The 21159-nt window shown below is 43.0% G+C and overlaps 1 protein-coding gene across 1 annotated transcript in view; it reads right to left on the bottom strand.

The window, feature by feature from the left end:
• Positions 1 to 21159, bottom strand: part of LOC124047659 (AF4/FMR2 family member 1-like) — a 71076-nt gene that overhangs the window by 37959 nt on the left and 11958 nt on the right. The window contains 2 exon segments of the mRNA XM_046367971.1: positions 1980 to 2066; positions 2551 to 2592. Coding sequence (XP_046223927.1) covers positions 1980 to 2066; positions 2551 to 2592 — 129 coding nt within the window.

Genomic DNA, 21159 nt, shown 5'->3' with positions numbered 1-21159 from the left:
TACAAGACCATGGTGCTTGCCTACGGAGCTGTGAGGGGAACGGCACCTCAGTACCTCCAGGCTCTGATCAGGCCCTACACCCAAACAAGGGCACTGCGTTCATCCACCTCTGGCCTGCTTGCCTCCCTACCACTGAGGAAGTACAGCTCCCGCTCAGCCCAGTCAAAACTGTTCGCTGCTCTGGCTTCCCCAATGGTGGAACAAACTCCCTCACGACGCCAGGACAGCGGAGTCAATCCTGAAACCCCACCTCTTTAAGGAATACCTAGGATAGGATAAGTAATCCCTCTCACCCCCCCCCTTTAAGATTTAGATGCACTATTGTAAAGTGACTGTTCCACTGGATGTCATAAGGTGAATGCACCAATTTGTAAGTCGCTCTGGATAAGAGCGTCTGCTAAATGACTTAAATGTAAATGTAAATGTAGATGGCTGAGCTATGCAAACAAAATCAATAGTTTGTATCTGTCAATCATCACGTAAGATAGTTAAAATCCCCAGCAAGGATCATTCATATATCCTGAAATATACATTTAAGTCTATTAATCTCCTCTTTAAATTCTTGACATAACAAGTTGTTGTTTTGTTTGTTATTGGATGCATAGATATTCCCTAATAAAAAAAACATTTCCAAAATAAATACAAAAAAAAACAAGATTATTCATCTACATTTAGATATGTGGGCCATACTTTTTTAACGGTAGGCTCAGAGTGTGAACTTTCCAAAAGTCGTTATGTATTACAGAGATTGGTCCTTTCAGGAGACCAGATAATCTGTTTACAAATTCCATCATTGGATGGTTCGACACCCGAGTTCCCCATGGAACTCAATAGGCCAGCATAGCTGACATAAACTGTAGATAAAAGAGTTACTTAGTAATATAAATGCTTCTTTAAGATCTTGGAATGTCTCCAAACCATTACTATCCATGATATTGCCATTGGTTGATGTAAAAGGCCATCCTCCAGATGGCAAGGCATTATTGGAGTCTGGGCATGCCAGTTGCATCATTTTTCAATTTTGCACCAAATAGAAATTGTGTGAGAAATAACAGGACCCAAGTATAGTTTAAATTGTTTAAGAGCTCGATCAATGAACACTACTTCCACCATATTCCTCTTTATTCTCAGCCAAGGAGTGGAAGAGTTATATCTAAACCAACTTATAAAATTGGTCGAAATGCTAGAGCGTGGAAATACAATTTAAAGTTTGGAACGGATAGCCCTCCAGCTCCTATAGGCTAAGTTAGAAACCAATCACTTATTAGCTAAATATAAGGGCCTTAAAATATTTACCTGTCAAAGTCAAAATGAAAAGGCTGTGTTCAAATTGCCAAAGCATTTCCGTGACAATAGACAACAGCTCAAGGACAGAACTACATAAATGTAAAATAATTGCATCTCTGTAAAGCTTTCTGATTGCCAAGGAGGAGTTTGACGTCAGAAAACAATAGACTGTTCATGATTTAACACATGCCGAAGCCGGTAAAATGAAAGGCAACCTTTTATACTGAGGCGTTGGCGGGACTTTTAAACATAATACCGGTTGGCGGAAATAGAAATACAGGCTTTGTTCCCGGCAATACCTTTCAGATGTAAAGAAAAGTTGGTGACATGCTAAAATTGGTGGGTTTTCGTCTTGGTATGAACGGGATAACAACAAACACAGTGAACGCACATACAGTAAACACAGACACAAAGAGGTGTTTTATGCATTCCCTTGTAATCTATGACAACACCGATGATTAATGGACATAATGCATGTGGTGTAGGTGTTGTGCAACACTGTTTGACTAAGTGGAACATGCGTAAGACAAGGGGAAATTTATTATTTGGGGAGTCTAAGTTGCTAGTACATACAGTACAGCACATTAGGTTTAGGTTAGGCAAATACCTAAAGCTCAAAATGGAGTATAGAGAAACAAAAGGAGCTGAGTTGTAAAGGTTTTAGCAGCTCAGTGAGCTGAGAGGGACCTCACCTTGACTGGGAAGGAGAACTTGGAGGGCTCAGCTGTGCTGGGTGTGTGGATGGCAGTCAGGAGAGGAGGCCAAGAGTGGGTCATTTCCTGAAGGAGAGAGAGGCAGAGAGAGCTCAATCGAAAGTTGTGAAAATAAGTATTAGCTAGGCCATTATAGCCCCATAGTAAAGACAGATGGCCAGGTCTCTCGTGCAAAAATAGATTTTAAAATCTCAATGAGACTCACCGTTGTGTACTAAAGTTCACCATGCCCTCCTACCAAGTCAATGTCTAAGACCCAGAGAGGAGGACTAACTACACAGCAGAACCTTTATGACCGATTCATATAGCACATTAAGCGCTCTTCTGTCCTGAATGCAGAATGCATCCTACAGTAGCTAGCTCTGTAAACTTGGGTTGACTTTAACACAGGAATGTGAAAAGCAGCTGTGTGCTCAGCGACCGATCCCTCTTTAGCAACCCAACATTCATCATGATGATAATAACACTAACAAACAAATTGACCAACCTCAACCACCTCAACTCTGTAGGATTGGTCACAGCTGTAAGTAAAGATTTAGGAACAACTTACCCTCAGAATGTCCTCCACACAGTGAGCTTTATTTGACAGAGTCTGGAAGGCAAAGAGAGGAGCACAACACAGTTTGAGTAACACAGAAATCAGCCAAGAGGTGAAGCTTGAACAACACATACATAACATAGGCATGGTGGTCTATACTATGAAACCACTATGACCATGTGACTTTCACATGCCTACACACACACACACACACACACCCTCCAACAAAAGCAGAAAGGCAGGCACAGAGTGAACCCTTGTGTGACCTCACACCTGATACAGTCCAGTAAGCTTGAGGAGAAGAGCCTTCTCAGAGGTTAGACTGAGGCTTGGAGAGGGTGTGTGTGTGTATAAGTTTGTGTGTGTGTGTGGTCACAGAATTTCAGTTCATGTCTGACCAATCACAGAATCTGCCCTTTTGGGTGTAGGCTTATTTTTCATATTTTACCAGCCTAAATGTCCATTTCATTCTGTTAATTCTTCAAATACAAAAATCATGTGAAAAATTAAAACAATTACCAGAAAAATGTTCAGTTGCTAATCATTAAACAAATGTTTTTAGTGCACAGAAGTGTCAACTTTATGGCCCATATATTTATAGGAATGTGAACAAGGCATACATCCAGGAATGATGCCGTGTGCATCAAATTATTTTGTTCTGACAACAAACTCTGTTGTGATGCCACTTCAGCCGATAGTCAGCTGTGCAAGGCAGTTAAGTGAAACCTTTGAATTTAAACTGATGTATTTCAGTAGCCTTATACAGTACAAACTAAGGTCATGCCTACACTTGACACTTACAGTGGTTGCTCAACTTAAAGTTGTGCGATTTTGCAGCAGGACTTAAAGGTAATTTGTGGTTTAGTACAGTACCCTGTGTCACTACTTTATTGCTCCATACCAGCGCAAGGGGGAGTTAGAGCACAGATTATGCTTTTGGGTCCCAAGGCGGTACTGTGTCTATGACAATGAATCGGCGACATAAACCAAATAGATAGAAACTGATAATTATGCACGACTTCAGTGTTACTTACTAAAGCTTTTATTCTAAGAGAAAATTAGACTACAATTAGGGTGTGGAAATGTTAGGTTGATTTTGCTCTTACTGTATCCTACTCTGACCGGTCACGTTGTATAGCGCCTGAGAGGTGCAGCGGTCTAAGACACTGTGTTGCTCCAGATGCTGGCTCAATACCCAATGCCGGCCTCAACTGGGAGACCCATGAGATAACTGTAGGCTTTTAGTTTCTCTCCCTCTAAAAACAGAAATAATTCTAAATAACAAAATGGCTTTATTTACAACTATGTCTCTCCCCATGTTCAAGAACAACCTTTTTCCTTGCTCAATTTACATTATTTGAAAACAAAATAATCTCCAAAACATTTGTTTTAATGTGATTATTATCATCATCCATTTAGAATTATATAAAAGCTCTTTGTCTATTCTCACAGATATATTAACCCTGTTATTAGCAGGACAATCTATATTTGTCATGGCTCCCGAGAGGCGCATAATGGGATTGCCTTGCAGTTCTCTTGAAGATGGACCTAGTCCATGGGAAAGGGAGGAGGTGGACCCTCACCCGACCCCACTGGGTAGCACAGAGCAACACTAAGGGACATTGCACTAATGGCGCTGAAACGTTCCTGCTGTTCTTATTGCCAGTCTACACGTCCAAACTAAAACAATGTAACTAATAATGGTGTGAAAAATGCCCCTTAGATATGAATTTGGAGGACAGATCTTAAATATTAAAGCATTAGAGCTCTCACTAAAAGGCGTCAGTAAAAAGTTATACTTAAAGCCAAACTGGATTTAATGAAAAATGACATGAAAAGCGCACATTTGTAAATCCCAAACTACCAAAGTATTTGGAACAGTAGATACACATTATTTGTGACATTGTGGTTACAATAAAGAATGTAAAAAGAGGCTGTGTTTTTATTTACAGTAGTGATGGACATCTGGAGGCATTTTGCATTTCTTCATCAACATCTTTCAGCTTCGTTAACAAAATAAAGAGAAAAAAAAGACATTCAAAATGCAAGAAACAATGTGGTCCCAGAAACACCTCTCTGACATAGGGTCCAGCATATCTCTTGATTTCTTCCTCAAAGAAATCTCGAGCCATGAAACCTGAAAAAGGAGGCAAAAGACAATATAGCAGTCCGTGAGGTGTAGGTTACAATATTTTATTTACCTTTTGCTTGTAAATAGCCTAACTTATAAAAATCTAAAAAATAAATTATACATACTTTTAACATGTCTTACCGAGCCTTTCCATAAGTCCACACAAGTTTCTTCAACTGAATTCTGACTGTGATTAGAGCGACGGTGATGTGCTGTGAAGCCAGCAGATTACATATTACCTTCGCCGATCGCTCATCATCTTCACTCATTGGTGGAAATTCGGGCGACAGCTGATGCATTGGTCCAGAGCCAGGCAGTATTGGCATGTTTACTACAGTACATACTATAGGCGGTTTACTTGTCAGACTGCACAGTAACCTAATAAACAAATGCAGGCAGCTTTTAGCTTCAAAATGCTTTACTATCCAAAATGTTTCAAATGCGTATGGTGCCCTCATGCAACCGCAAAATGTTGGATAAAGCTGTACATTACTGTATTTCTTCATGCTTTCGTTCATAAAATTATTTTAAAAATAATCTTTCAAAATGCAGATGTTTATTTAGCTATGGATCCATAATGAATTACTATGGGAATAATATCACAGAATTACAGAAATATTGTAACAAAGTTGTCTAATGAAGGTAAACAAATTGTTGCTTACTGGAAAATACTCTTTCAAAACACACACGGTTATGTTGTACAGCGCCACTATGGCTATTAGCAAAACAATAGACTTGCCTAGAAGGGTATGGGGAGAATTCTTTCATCAAATGTATTTCTTAGTTAGGGTGCCTGTATCACAACCGGCCATGATTGGTTGCAATTTCAGTTTAATCCACCAGAAAAGACAGAACAAATAATACAACAAATATTGTGGTGAAACAAATATACTAATTGATATAAAAAAATATGAATTGGAACATTTACCATGTGGAAGGGGAAAATGTATTATTAACCCTGTTTTTCACAAGCATGGCAGGCTGTGAATTCTGTAAACAACGTTTCTAGGATGGGCTATTAGCAGGACAATATACATTGGTCATGGCTCCCAAGTGGCACAGTAGTCTAAGGCACTGCATCTCAGTGCAACAGACATCACTCCAGTCCCTGGTTCGAATCCAGGCTGTATCACATCCATGCTGACCGTGATTGGGAGTCCCATAGGGCGGCGCACAATTGTCCCAGTGTCATCCGGGTTACGGAAGGTTTTGGCTGGCCGGGATGTCCTTCTGTTCCTCTAAAAACATTTTGGCCTTTATTCAGATTACAAAATGCTCACTTTCAGGGTTTTTTGGAAAACAAAATAATCTTAAAAATATTGTTATATATAGCCTACCCGCCGTGGATGACTATTTCAGCACCGTTCCCCGCTGTTCTGAGGCAAGCATGGAGAAAAAAAAAAAAAATCAAATATATTCCATTATATTCTTATGATATGTGTTGACTGAACATAAGCAAGTGATGTCTGCTAAATAATCAAGTTGATGAACAGTCATATAGCCTCAGCACCTACATAAATCTACGTGTGGGCGACCTCATGAAACCGCAAAATGTTGGATGAAGCATATACAGTACAGTTTCTTCATCAGCATCTTTATGCTTTTGTTAACAAAATGATACAAATACTCATTCAAAATGCAGATGTTTATTTCATTATGGATCCATAAAATACTGTGGGAATAAATATCACTGAATGACAGAAATAATGGAACATAGTAGGCTAATGAAGGTAAACAAATTGTTGACAACTGGAAAATACTATTATTTTGGCCTTTATTTTGATTACAAATCGCGGACTTTCATTATTTTGATAAACAAATATCGTTATACACTGCACAAAAAAATAAGGGACCACTTAAACAACACAATGTAACCAAGTCAATCACACTTCTGTGAAATCAAACTGTCCACTTAGGAAGCAACACTGATTGACAATAAATTGTGCATGCTGTTGTGCAAATGGAATAGACAACAGGTGGAAATTATAGGCAATTAGCAAGACACCCCCAATAAAGGAGTGGTTCTGCAGGTGGTGACCACAGACCACTTCTCAGTTCCTATGCTTCCTGGCTGATGTTTTGGTCACTTGAATGCTGGCGGTGCTTTCACTCTAGTGGTAGCATGAGATGGAGTCTACAACCCACACAAGTGGCTCAGGTAGTGCAGCTCATCCAGGATGGCACATCAATGCGAGCAAGACGATTTGCTGTGTCTATCAGCAGTGTCCAGAGCATGGAGGCGCTACCAGGAGACAGGCCAGTACATCAGGAGACGTGGAGGAGGCCGTAGGAGGGCAACAACCCAGCAGCAGGACCTCTACCTCCGCCTTTGTGCAAGGAGGAGCACTGCCAGAGCCCTGCAAAATGACCTCCAGCAGGCCACAAATGTGCATGCGTCTGCTCAAACGGTCAGAAACAGACTCCATGAGGGTGGTATGAGGGCCCGACGTCCACAGGTGGGGGTTGTGCTTACAGCCCAACACTGTGCAGGATGTTGGGTATTCGCCAGAGAACACCAAGATTGGCAAATTCGCCACTGGCGCCCTGTGCTCTTCACAGATGAAAGCAGTTTCACACTGAACACGTGACAGACGTGACAGTCTGGAGACGCCATGGATAACGTTCTGCTGCCTGCAACATCCTCCAGCATGACTGGTTTGGCGATGGGTCAATCATGGTGTGGAGTGGCATTTCTTTGGGGGGGGGGCCGCACAGCCCTCCATGTGCTCGCCAGAGGTAGCCTGACTGCCTTTAGGTACCGAGAGGAGATCCTCAGACCCCTTATGAGACCATATGCTGGTGAGGTTGGCCCTGGGTTCCTCCTAATGCAAGACAATGCTGGACCTCATGTGGCTGGAGTGTGTCAGCAGTTCCTGCAAGAGGAAGGCATTGATGCTATGGACTGGCCCGCCCGTTCCCCAGACCTGAATCCAATTGAGCACATCTGGGACATCATGTCTCGCTCCATCCACCAACTCCTGGACAGTCTGTGGTGCAACGTGGCGTTAGTCCACCTCATCAGGAACATGCCCAGGCGTTGTAGGGAGGTCATACAGGCATGTGGAGGCCACACACACTACTGAGCCTAATTTTGACTTGTTTTAATGACATTACATTGATTTCCATTGATCATTTGTGATTTTGTCAGCACATTCAACGATGTAAAGAAACAAGTATTTAATAAGAGTATTTCATTCAGATCTAGGATGTGTTATTTTAGTGTCCCTTAATGTTTTGGAGCAGTGTATATTATCAAGTTGATGGCACAGTCATATAGCCCCGGCATCTAAATAAAGCTGAGTGACTCACTCATTCATGGCTTTGGATTAAAAATAAATTAGTGCAAATATTATTTCTGATAGTCTAACTTTTTATGACTGCAGGGGCAGTATTGAGTAGCTTGGATGAAAAGGTGCCCATTGTAAATGGCCAGCTCCTCAGTCTCGGTTGCTAATATATGCATATTATTAGTATTGGATAGAAAACACTGAAGTTTCTAAAACTGTTTGAATTATGTCTGTGAGTATAACATAACTCATATTGCAGGCAAAAACCTGAGAAAATCTACTTCCTGTTTGGATTTTTTCTGGGGGTGGCAGATTGTAAACCTAGCTCTCATTGAAATTACAGCAAGATATGGATGAGTTTTCACTTCCTACGCCTTTCACTAGATGATGTCAACAGTCAATAGAACTTTGTCTGATGACTCTAATGTGAAGGGGGTGAGGATCAAATGAGACCAGAAATAGTCACCACTGCCATGAGTTGACCATGCTTTCACTGTGCGTGTTCACAAGGGAAGGACCTGCATTCCACCGCTCATTTGAAGTCATTCTAATTCCCCGGGGTTGTAACGTTATTCAATATGTATGTAAACAACATTCTAAAGATTGATTCAGTACATCGTTCGGGGCGGCAGTGTAGCCTAGTGGTTAGAGCGTTGGACTAGTAACCGGAAGGTTGCAAGTTCAAACCCCCGAGCTGACAAGGTACAAATCTGTCGTTCTGCCCCTGAACAGGCAGTTAACCCACTGTTCCCAGGCTGTCATTGAAAATTAGAATATGTTCTTAACTGACTTGCCTGGTTAAATAAAGGTAAAATAAAATAAAAAAATTAAAATACATCGTTTGACATGTTTCTACTGACTCTTACAGAACTTCTGGACATTGTCACGTTATAGTGGACGCGCTTTGTGACTTTGGAATTGTTTACCAAACGCGCTAACCAAAGTAGCTGATTGGACATAAATAACGGACATTATTGAACAAATCAAGCATTTATTGTGGACCTGGGATTCCTAGGACTGCATTCTGATGAAGTTCAAAGTAAACATTTATCATGTATTTTCTGTTTCCTGTTGACTCCAACGGAGGCAAATTTTTCTATTGTTCTGAGCTCCGTCTCAGCTTATTGCATGAGTTTCTTTTTCCGTAAAGTTTTTTTTAAAAATCTGACACAGCGGTTGCAATAAGGAGAGGTATAGATATAATTCCATTTATATAACTTGTATCCGTCTTTCGGATTAAACGGGTGTCCTGACTCTGAGGTCATCAAAGATCCCATGGCACTTATCGTAAAAGTAGGGGTGTTAACCCCGGTGTCCTGGCTAAATTCCCAATCTGGCCCCCAAACCATCACGGTTACCTAATAACCCCCAGTTAACAATTGGCTCATTAATCCCCCTCCTCTCCCTTGTAACTATTCCCCAGGTCGTTGCTGCAAATGAGAATGTGTTCAGTCAACTTACCTGGTAAAATAATAAATAAATAAATACAGAGTATTTCTGTTGAATGATGTGGCTATGTGAATTTGAACATGAATTACGTGCCTATTTTAGATTACTCTGTTTTTCGTACGATGTACCCAATGACTAATGAAAACTTGCTATGTCCTCATTGTGTTTTTACCGACGTGTTTCATACGTCTTATTTATACACTTTTGTCATATTTTTTAAATGCATATTGTACAGCAATTATTGAATGCTTCCCAAAGATGCCCTCTGTTGGTCAAACTAGCACTAACTAGCATTAATGGCAACAGTGGCTAACAAATAACATGCCTTTGAATTCTGCTGCACCATGCAAGCTATGCTGCAGTACGCTGCAACTTTTAAAGGAAGAACCACGTGTCGTTCACGTCGATCTAAAGCCTCCAAAACATGCTCAATGGGTGACATGTCTGGTGAGCATGGAAGAACTGGGACATTTTCAGCTTCCAGGAATTGTGTACAGATCCTTTATAATGCTGAAACATTAGATGATGGCGGAAGATGAAGACACGACAATGGGCCATTCTCGTCACGATATCTATGCATTCAAATTGCCATCGATAAAATGAAATGGTGTTCGCTGCCCATACTATAACCCCACCACCACCATGGGCACTCTGTTTACAAAGTTGACATCAGCAAAACGCACGCCTACACAACGCCATACACGTGGTCGGAGATTGTGAGGCCGGTTAAACGTATTGACAAATTCTCTAAAACGTCATTGGAGGCGGATTATGGAGAAATCAATTATCTGGCAACAGCTCTGGTGGGCATTCCTGCAGTCAGCATGCTAATTGCACGCTCCCTCAACATTTGCAGCATTGTGTTGTGTGACAACTGCACATTTATTTTATCCCCAGCACAAGGTGCACCTGTGTAAGGATCATGCTGTTTCATCAGCTTCTTGATATGCCACACCTGTCAGGTGGATGGATTATCTTGACAAAAAAGGCAAAAATGCTCACTAACGGATATAAACCAATTTGTACACAACATTTGAGAGAAATAAAAATGTTGTGCTTATGCAACATTTCTGGCATCTTTCATTTCAGCTCATGAAGTATGGGACCAGCACTTTATAATTTTTTACAGTGTATATAAACCCCCCATGCATTGGTGGTGCCCTCCACCCCTTTACACATAAGTTAGTCAATTGCGGCAGTACTTTTAATTAAACTGCCTCCACATACCGTATTATATAGGGCCATTAGTGCATGGAATGCCATTCCATCTCATATTGCTCAAATAAACAGCAAACCTGGTTGGGATAAAAAAAAAACAGTTGAAGCAATTTGACCTATATAGTTTGTGTATATGTATTGATATCTAGGCTGCGTGTGCCTTTAAAAAATTGTATTTAGTTCGGTCTTTGTCTATTAATGTTCTGTATTACGTCATGTTTCATGTTTAGTGTGGACCTTAGGAAGAGTAGATGCTGCTTTTGCAACAGCTAATGGAGATCCTAATAAAATACCTCAAATTTGTCGACCAGGCATTTTTTTGTTTTACCTTTATTTAACCAGGGCCTTATGGCCCCAGGTCAAAAGTAGTGCTCCATGTAGGGGGCAGGGAGCAATTTGGGACACAACCCTAGTCGCAACCTAGAACAGCAGAACTGGTAAACTGCAGACAAGACTTCTCCTTTCCCCTTCTCTCTCTCACCTCAGACTACTGCACCATAGTAGCCTAAGTAGTGGTTAATGCCTAACAACTAAAGTACTCCATCAAAATAAAACTGTTTATAAACTGCCTGGATACGCTACTTCTTTCCAACAGCCTCAGAATGCAAAATAGTGTGATATAATGCTTTTTTCCCCTCAGGGTTCTGTGTTTCAGATAAGGACTTTAAAGTCATCCTCAGTTCACAGCAGTAGTTATGTAAGCTGGTGACAAAGCTAATGTATTGTGCTGCTGTAGGGAGGACTGAGTGGAGTGTTGCTGCTGGGCTCTGAGGCAGCAGTGGTCACTATAGCTGCCTGCCCTGGCTGCCATACATACGCATGTGTACACACGCACACACACACACACAGCACTAAGAGTGGAGGTGTGGGGTGGCATTGGGCGGGAGGAGGGTATGGCTTGTCTCCGCGTTTCTCTGCTAGGAACAATACAATTCTGTAATGCTACAATGCGCCAAACACAGCTAGGAGAGGAGCACCACTTATTACTTAATCAACCAGTGCTGACTAGGTCATTAGTCTAATTTAGACCCTGACTCTTTATAAGCAGGGTGACACACAGAAGGCTAAAAGGAGAACTGTGTAGACTCACTGGCTGCTTCTGCTCTGAGACAGGACAACACTACCTGAAGCTAGGTGAAGAGAAAGAGTGTGGTGGCCCAACGAGTGTGTATGTAGCAGCCAGATCCAGATTTACTCCTTTCCCCATATCCCTTGGGCTAACCATTCAATGTTTGCAGATCTGAATGGTCTGGATTGTAGCTTTAACCATGCATAAAATAAAACTCCACCACAGCAGACAGAGCAGTTAAAATCTATTAAAAAAAAAGAAAGGGGAGGATCAGAGCTTGTTATGAGCATGTTGTGACAGAGCATTCCTCTAGAGCTCTGTAACTCTCTCTCAACACACCAATCTTTCCAAACCCCATACTACTGTACAATTGTCCACCACACACAGTAACCAATGCTGGTGACTTAGTTTGGGTAGCCTACAACAGCATTGACCGTTTCCAAACAGGAACCAGAGGGGTATCCTATGCATCAGGTTTGAGAAGTTAAGAAGGTAACTTTGGTCATACAAATATGGCTCACTTTTTAGTCAGGTCAATTTATATGGCAACAAATCCATCAGAACTAACCTGCTCCTGGGCAGGCTAACTCTGGGCTGATTTTGTCACAAATGAAAATGTAGCATGGACCTGCCCATGGATTGATGTTTCAGCATTGTCTCAATGAAGAGTTTGGCACTCAAATAGCCAAAATACATGCAAACGCAGCTACAAGCCTGCTGGAGTTAGCAGCAGGCGGACAAGCAATATCTAGCTTGTGTTGTAGGATACCCCTCTGGACTGGATAACAACAAACATCAACATAACACCACAGCATTGCATTCCTTATGTGTAGCAGCCAGATAGTCTAGCAGCCAGATAGTCTAGCTACTTTGAGCATTGCAGTTCAATATTTAATTATTGGCGTACGGCATGCCTATACAACCGTCTAGACACACCAACGGTGTGATTAAATTTCAAACCATTTACCTTATATTTGGCCAGTGCCTACAGAACAGCATCAAGAACTATGTTGTATTACTACTGACTGATTGTCTTCTCTTTTAGTATGTTAACAGGCTGCTGACTGCTGGCCCTGATGACAGTGAATACATTTGGGCATGTCGCTGAAGTGCAAAGGCACACAAACATTTCTCGGTGCATCCTTACTGTAGGCTAGTCACTGACCCCGAAAGACTTTCCTGACTTTCCCCACTAGTCAAAGAGTAGCCATGAGTTGAAGTAATGTACACAATGTCTGCTACAGAACCAAAACATAACTATGTTTAGTCCTGGCTTTATTATAAAGTAAATTTATTTAAACAGCAAACATTTCCTGAGCATACTGAAGATTGTGACAGTTCACCAGCAGGCATGCATGTAGTTTAGTAGATCTATGCGGAAACTTATTGAACCAAAAAGTTCCTCCCAGTACCTTCACTCTAAGGTCCTGGGTATATCTGAGCAGCCCATGCAAAGAGGATTATTGTGAATTATTAACATTTCAGTTCTGTATGGTCAAGGCAAGGCATGGACAGCAGGGTAGAGCAGAATGCTTCATGTAGCCAGGGAGGGAGAGCTCAGGTAGCTTCAAGCTTGATACAGTGCCTTGCGAAAGTGTTCGGCCCCCTTGAACTTTGCAACCTTTTGCCACATTTCAGGCTTCAAACAAAGATATAAAACTGTATTTTTTTTTGTGAAGAATCAACAACAAGTGGGACACAATCATGAAGTGGAACAACATTTATTGGATATTTCAAACTTTAACAAATCAAAAACTGAAAAATTGGGCGTGCAAAATTATTCAGCCCCCTTAAGTTAATACTTTGTAGCGCCACCTTTTGCTGCGATTACAGCTGTAAGTCGCTTGGGGTATGTCTATCAGTTTTGCACATCGAGAGACTGACATTTTTTCCCATTCCTCCTTGCAAAACAGCTCGAGCTCAGTGTGGTTGGATGGAGAGCATTTGTGAACAGCAGTTTTCAGTTCATTCCACAGATTCTCGATTGGATTCAGGTCTGGACTTTGACTTGGCCATTCTAACACCTGGATATGTTTATTTTTGAACCATTCCATTGTAGATTTTGCTTTATGTTTTGGATCATTGTCTTGTTGGAAGACAAATCTCTGTCCCAGTCTCAGGTCTTTTGCAGACTCCATCAGGTTTTCTTCCAGAATGGTCCTGTATTTGGCTCCATCCATCTTCCCATCAATTTTAACCATCTTCCCTGTCCCTGCTGAAGAAAAGCAGGCCCAAACCATGATGCTGCCACCACCATGTTTGACAGTGGGGATGGTGTGTTCAGGGTGTTGCTTTTACGCCAAACATAACGTTTTGCATTGTTGCCAAAAAGTTCAATTTTGGTTTCATCTGTCCAGAGCACCTTCTTCCACATGTTTGGTGTGTCTCCCAGGTGGCTTGTGGCAAACTTTAAACAACACTTTTTATGGATATCTTTAAGAAATGGCTTTCTTTCCACTCTTCCATAAAGGCCAGACTTGTGCAATATACGACTGATTGTTGTCCTATGGACAGAGTCTCCCACCTCAGCTGTAGATCTCTGCAGTTCATCCAGAGTGATCATGGGCCTCTTGGCTGCATCTCGGATCAGTCTTCTCCTTGTATGAGCTGAAAGTTTAGAAGGACGGACAGTTCTTGGTAGATTTGCAGTGGTCTGATACTTCTTCCATTTCAATATTATCGCTTGCACAGTGCTCCTTGGGATGTTTAAAGCTTGGGAAATCTTTTTGTATCCAAATCCGGCTTTAAACTTCTTCACAACAGTATCTCGGACCTGCCTGGTGTGTTCCTTGTTCTTCAGGATGCTCTCTGCGCTTTTAACGGACCTCTGAGACTATCACAGTGCAGGTGCATTTATACGGAGACTTGATTACACACAGGTGGATTGTATTTATCATTAGTCATTTAGGTCAACATTGGATCATTCAGAGATCCCCACTGAACTTCTGGAGAGAGTTTGCTGCACTGAAAGTAAAGGGGCTGAATAATTTTGCACACCCAATTTTTCAGCTTTTGATATGTTAAAAAAAGTTAGAAATATCCAATAAATGTCGTTCCACTTCATGATTGTTTCCCACTTGTTGTTGATTCTTCACAAAAAAATACAGTTTTATATCTTTGTTTGAAGCCTGAAATGTGGCAAAAGGTCGCAAAGTTGAAGGGGGCCGAATACTTTCGCAAGGCACTGTAAAACACAGAAACGCCAATGAAACCCCAGAGTGAACACCAAACACCTCTACATTACCCAATACCCACTCTCCAGGATATTCACTATGGATTCAAATCAAAGGAACACTGCATGTGTTCAGCAGGACAGAATGTTGTGGGAAGTTCAGATATAAATATATTATCTAGAAGTTTAGATGTACCTCTCTGACATGTCAGCTCTATTTGTGGCATTTCTATGTGGACCCTTCAGTTTGTTGAGGGGGGAAGGGGTTATGAGTCACTGCACAGCTATCCTGTGCTGGATTAGCCCCGGCGGTGGGTGAAAACACCAGCCTGCCTATTCAGGACTGCTGGGTTTATGTCCACATGTGCAAGGGACAGCAGGAACTCCAACAATGAGCAGAGCAGGGCCGCTGCAGGTGCAGCCTGGGCTGTGGGGAGGGAGGGTGAGGGCAGGGGATAGGCCACATTCCTCATAGAGGCTTTTTAATATTTTTTTGATTGTGGACAGCCTTGCTGAGGCATTGCAGAGGCATGGTTAATACAACTATGAGCTAACTGTCTGCTCTCAGAAGCTTTCTGTCCTCTTCTCTCTGGATGGGGCAGTGGGGAAAGTTTAAGCTCTTCTTAGTTGCTTGAACAACCAGAGGGTCCCGATGAAGGTCCGAAACATCAAGCTTTTAATAGTCGTTTAAATAAAATAATAATTTAACAGAAAGCGAGTGTTTCACCTTTTCAATTATGATTAAAAAATGCTGGTTGCCGCCTCAACTCTCGCCCTCTAAGGGAAATATAATATATTCTGATCTGCAAGTATGATGAGGGACTTGAGGTGCTTGAAAGTGTAACAATCCTGGCAAATAAATGAATGTCGAAATAAATGCATTGGATTACTTTGGTTCGGCCTACAAAAACAGTACCCTATTAGCATAAGAGAATCACTAACCAGGTTAATTATGTAAACATTCACCCATAAAGAAATTGTCACCCGTCTGTCTCAGTCAACAGTAATTATCATTTGAGACTATTCTAACAACCATAATTACAGAAAACAGATGTGCATTAACTGACGTTACAGGACAGATGATTTTCCTGTTGGCGTCCTCCCACAGGTACACAGGCAGGATGAGGTCTCTTCTCCAAATCCCATCAAAGCCAATTGTGGAAATATTCACCCAGAGAGAATAGGACTATACTAGAGCATGCAAATGGTTTGACGACAATGGGTTGTTCTGCTTGATTTCCACTGGGTTTGTGTTAATAACCTACATGCAATCTTTAGCTGAACGCATTGGGCATGTGTGAATACCCAGACTTACATTCAAAATAATAGGCTGATTAGGTATGTGGATTTTTTTTAAATGTAGTACACTTTAAAATGCCAGGATGTCATCTAGGCTTTTCATTTAGTAGAATTTGATGAACATTATTGAGGAAGATAAGCATCTTTACAGACCCATGTTTGACAACAGCTGATAATCAGATAAGAGGACAGGGGTAAGTAGTAGGCAAGACAGATTTAGGATAGTAGGCAAGAGATTTTAAAACCACAGACAGCTGCCAACTCTGTCCAAAATCAGTCTATAGTTTTAAGATGTCTGGAGTTTGCCAAATATTTAAGTCGCTAACGTCACAGTGATACTTTCCAGATCAAAACAAGGCAGCCAAAAGTTATATACAGGTAATTGCTGGACTATTAAGCGCACCTGAATATAAACCAGACCAACTGATTTTTAAAAATTTGTATTTTGTACATAAATACGCCGCACATGTCTATAAGCCGCAGGTGTCTACCGGTACAAACAAATGAACTTGGGTCACTAGCTTCCTCCTCCTGTGCACTGAAACCACTGAAGTAATCTCCTTCGGTGTCAGAGTTGAATAGCCTCAGAATTGCTTCATCCGATGTTGGATCATTTTCATTGTCGCTCTCGTCACTTTCATCCGGAGGCAAATTCCCCGCTGAACTGCCCTCAACAACACGCAGCAGTCCAGCCTTTCGAAACCCGTTGATGATAGTGGATTTTTTGACAATTCTCCACGCTGTCAGGACCCACTGGCAGACTTGACCATAAGTGGCTCTTCGCATGTGGCCCCGTTTTAGTGAAGGATTTCTCCCCACTTGTTATCAAAGACTCCCACTGAACACTGAGCGCCACCTTTAAATGCACGATTTACACTGATGTCGAGTGGCTGCAAATACTTTGTTGTGCCCCCAGGAATCACAGCTGGAATTGGGTTTGTCCTCTTGATGGCTTCTTTCACAGAATATGTTATGTGGGCCCTCATGCTGTCCAACACGAGAATCCTCCCGGTCGCTTGCCTTAACACTCCGTATGCCATTCATGCATTAGGACTTCCATCATCCATCCTTTCTTGTTCACTTTCATAACAATTCCTCTCGGGAATTTCTTTTGGCATCATCATGCGTTTAAAAATCAACATCGGTGGAAGCTTTTCTCCCGATGCCGTGCAGCTCAGAACACAGGTGAAGTGCGTTTTTTAATGCCCAGTTGTTTTCAGCGTGACGGATGATTCGCCTTTCCTGTTGACAGTCCGAGTGGGAGGCAGGTCAAAAGTCAGAGGAACCTCATCCATATTTATGATGTCGTGCGGGCCGATGGAATGCTCCTCTATCTTTGCATCAGTGAATTTGCGGAAGTTTGAAACTTTTTCCTCGTAGTCGGGAGGGAGCTGCTGACAGACTCGTCCGTACCCTGATGGACAGGACCTTACGTCTCATAAATCTTAAGACACCACGATGGTCTCTTGTTCCAAGATGGCGTAGCAGTCGGACGTGTGTTTAGTCTTGTCCCGTCCTGTCTAGTGTAAATATAGTTTTCTTCGTTTTTTTTTCTGTATATATTTCGTACATATTTTAATCTCACTTTCCAACTAGAGCTGAATATACTCTCCTGCAACCCACATCACCCAATGTGGTACGGATCTACTTTTTCTATACTTTACTTTAGAACCGGAACCCCCATCAGAAGCTAGCCAGCTAACTAGCTACTACTCAGTTAGCCATTGCTAGCGGTCTTCAAAGCTAACTAGGACACCAGCGCGACATCAACCCAGAGCACATCAGACTGCTTTTTCTCCGGATTCCTACCGCAAGCTCTGAACCTTTACACCGGATCATCGCAACTAGCTAGCTGCAATCCGAGTGGCTACTCCTGGCTAACGTCTCTGTCCCAAAACAAGCACCAATTAGCCTTGAGCTAGCCTCGAGCTAAGCCCATCTCCCGACTAGCCGAAGAGGCCCAACAATACCTCTTTTGCCAATTGGCCTGGACCCTTTACTGCCGACACGGAGCCCCGCCGATCCATCACGACTGGTCCGCCGACATAATCGTCCGAGGTGGTTTCAACAGGCTTTTTCGTTGCGACATCGCCAAAGATCCATCTGCTGGCCAAGGCCCGCGAGCTTTCTGAAACGCTGTGTCTCCATCTCACCTAGCGTACTAGAGCACCTGTAGCATACTCCTGGGCTACAATTACCCGGGCCCACGACCGGTCTGTCGATGTCACCGCATGAAGAGGAATAAACAGACTCACCCCATCGCGACGTCCCCCCAAAGGTTAACTCTCTAGCCCTCGCTATCTCCCTGCTTGCTAATTCGGCCTGCTAACGGCTAGCTTGTCTAGCCCGGGCCTACGAACTGTTAGCTTGTTAGCACAGGCCTGCTAACCATCTGAATCACTGCATCCCAAACACTCTGAACCCATTTACTTTCTATCTCTTTTTGATTTTGATTTTGTTTATACCTTCCGGAAACCTGCCTCACCCACTGTGGTACGGAATCGCTGTTACTTTTAATTTTTATTTTATTTTTATGACACACTCAAGAACCTCCAGACGCTAACCAGCTAACTAGCTACAAGCTATTTAGTCATTGTTAGTTTAAAAAATTAAAAAAAAAAAAAAAAAAAAAACCTGGATAACACTCGCCAACCCAGCTCCATCCACCCCTGCCCCCTGGACACTGATCTCTTGGCTACATAGCTGACGCACACTGGACTGTCCATTAATCACGGTACTCCACTCTGCTTGTTTGTTTTATCTGTCGGCCCAGTTGCCTAGTCAACGCCATTTTACCTGCTGTTTGTTGTGCTAGCTGATTAGCCTCGGCCACTGTTTTTAGCTAGCTTTCTCAATTCTACACCTGTGACTACTGTATGCCTCGCTGCATGTTTCTCTCAAATGTCAATATGCCTTGTATACTGTTGTTCAGGTTAGTTATCATTGTTTTAGTTTACAATGGAGCCCCTAGATCCACTCTGCATACCCCTGTTACCTCCCTTGTCCCACCCCCCACACATGCGGTGACATCACCCATTACAACCAGCATCTCCAGAGATACAACCTCTCTCATCATCACCCAGTGCCTGGGCTTACCTCCGCTGTACCCGCACCCCACCATACCCCTGTCTGCGCATTATGCCCTGAATATATTCTACCATGCCCAGAAACCTGCTCCTCTTATCCTCTGCCCCCAACGCTCTAGGCGACCAGTTTTGATAGCCTTTAGCCGTACCCTCATACTACTCCTTCTCTGTTCCGCGGGTGATGTGGAGGTAAACCCAGGCCCCGCATGTCCCCAGGTACCCTCATTTGTTGACTTCTGTGATCGAAAAAGTCTTGGTTTTATGCATGTCAACATCAGAAGCCTCCTCCCTAAGTTTGTTTTACTCACTGCTTTAGCACACTCTGCTAACCCTGATGTCCTTGCCGTGTCTGAATCCTGGCTCAGGAAGGCCACCAAAAATTCAGAGATTTCCATACCCAACTATAACATCTTCCGTCAAGATAGAACTGCCAAAGGGGGAGGAGTTGCAGTCTACTGCAGAGATAGCCTGCAAAGTAATGTCATACTTTCCAGGTCCATACCCAAACAGTTTGAACAACTAATTTTGAAAATTACTCTCCAGAAACAAGTCTCTCACTGTTGCCGCCTGCTACCGACCCCCCTCAGCTCCCAGCTGTGCCCTGGACACTATTTGTGAATTGATCGCCCCCCATCTAGCTTCAGAGTTCATTCTGTTAGGTGACCTAAACTGGGATATGCTTAACACCCCGGCAGTCCTACAATCTAAGCTAGATGCCCTCAATCTCACTCAAATCATCAAGGAACCCACCAGGTACAACCCTAACTCTGTAAACAAGGGCACCCTCATAGACGTCATCCTGACCAACTGGCCCTCCAAATATACCTCTGCTGTCTTCAACCAGGATCTCAGCGATCACTGCCTCATCGCTTGTATCCGCCACGGAGCCGCAGTCAAATGACCACCCCTCATCACTGTCAAACGCTCCCTAAAACACTTCTGTGAGCAGGTCTTTCTAATCGACCTGGCCCGGGTATCCTGGAAGGACATTGACCTCATCCCGTCAGTTGAGGATGCATGGTCATTCTTTAAAAGTAACTTCCTCACCATTTTAGATAAGCATGCTCCGTTCAGAAAATGCAGAACCAAGAACAGATACAGCCCTTGGTTCACTCCAGACCTGACTGCCCTCGACCAGCACAAAAACATCCTGTGGCAGACTGCAATAGCATCGAATAGCCCCCGTGATATGCAACTGTTCAGGGAAGTCAGGAACCAATACACGCAGTCAGTCAGGAAAGCTAAGGCCAGCTTCTTCAGGCAGAAGTTTGCATCCTGTAGCTCCAACTCCAAAAAGTTCTGGGACACTGTGAAGTCCATGGAGAACAAGAGCCCCTCCTCCCAGCTGCCCACTGCACTGAGGCTAGGAAACACGGTCTCCACCGATAAATCCATGATTATCGAAAACTTCAATAAGCACTTCTCAACGGCTGGCCATGCCTTCCGCCTGGCTACTCCCAACCTCGGCCAACAGCTCCGCCCCCCCGTAGCTCCTCACCCAAGCCTCTCCAGGTTCTCCTTTACCCAAATCCAGATAGCAGATGTTCTGAAAGAGCTGCAAAACCTGGACCCGTAAAATCAGCTGGGCTTGACAATCTGGACCCGCTATTTCTGAAACTATCTGCCGCCATTGTCGCAACCCCTATTACCAGCCTGTTCAACCTCTCTTTCATATCGTCTGAGATCCCCAAGGATTGGAAAGCTGCCGCAGTCATCCCCCTCTTCAAAGGGGGAGACACCCTGGACCCAAACTGTTACAGACCTAGATCCATCCTGCCCTGCCTATCTAAGGTCTTCGAAAGCCAAGTCAACAAACAGGTCACTGACCATCTCGAATCCCACCGTACCTTCTCCGCTGTGCAATCTGGTTTCCGAGCCGGTCACGGGTGCACCTCAGCCACACTCAAGGT

Source organism: Oncorhynchus gorbuscha, linkage group LG11 (genome assembly GCF_021184085.1).
Source record: "Oncorhynchus gorbuscha isolate QuinsamMale2020 ecotype Even-year linkage group LG11, OgorEven_v1.0, whole genome shotgun sequence".
Lineage (NCBI taxonomy): Eukaryota > Metazoa > Chordata > Actinopteri > Salmoniformes > Salmonidae > Oncorhynchus > Oncorhynchus gorbuscha.
The sequence above is the reverse complement of the archived record's forward strand: the minus strand, read 5'-3'. Positions and strand labels throughout refer to the sequence as shown.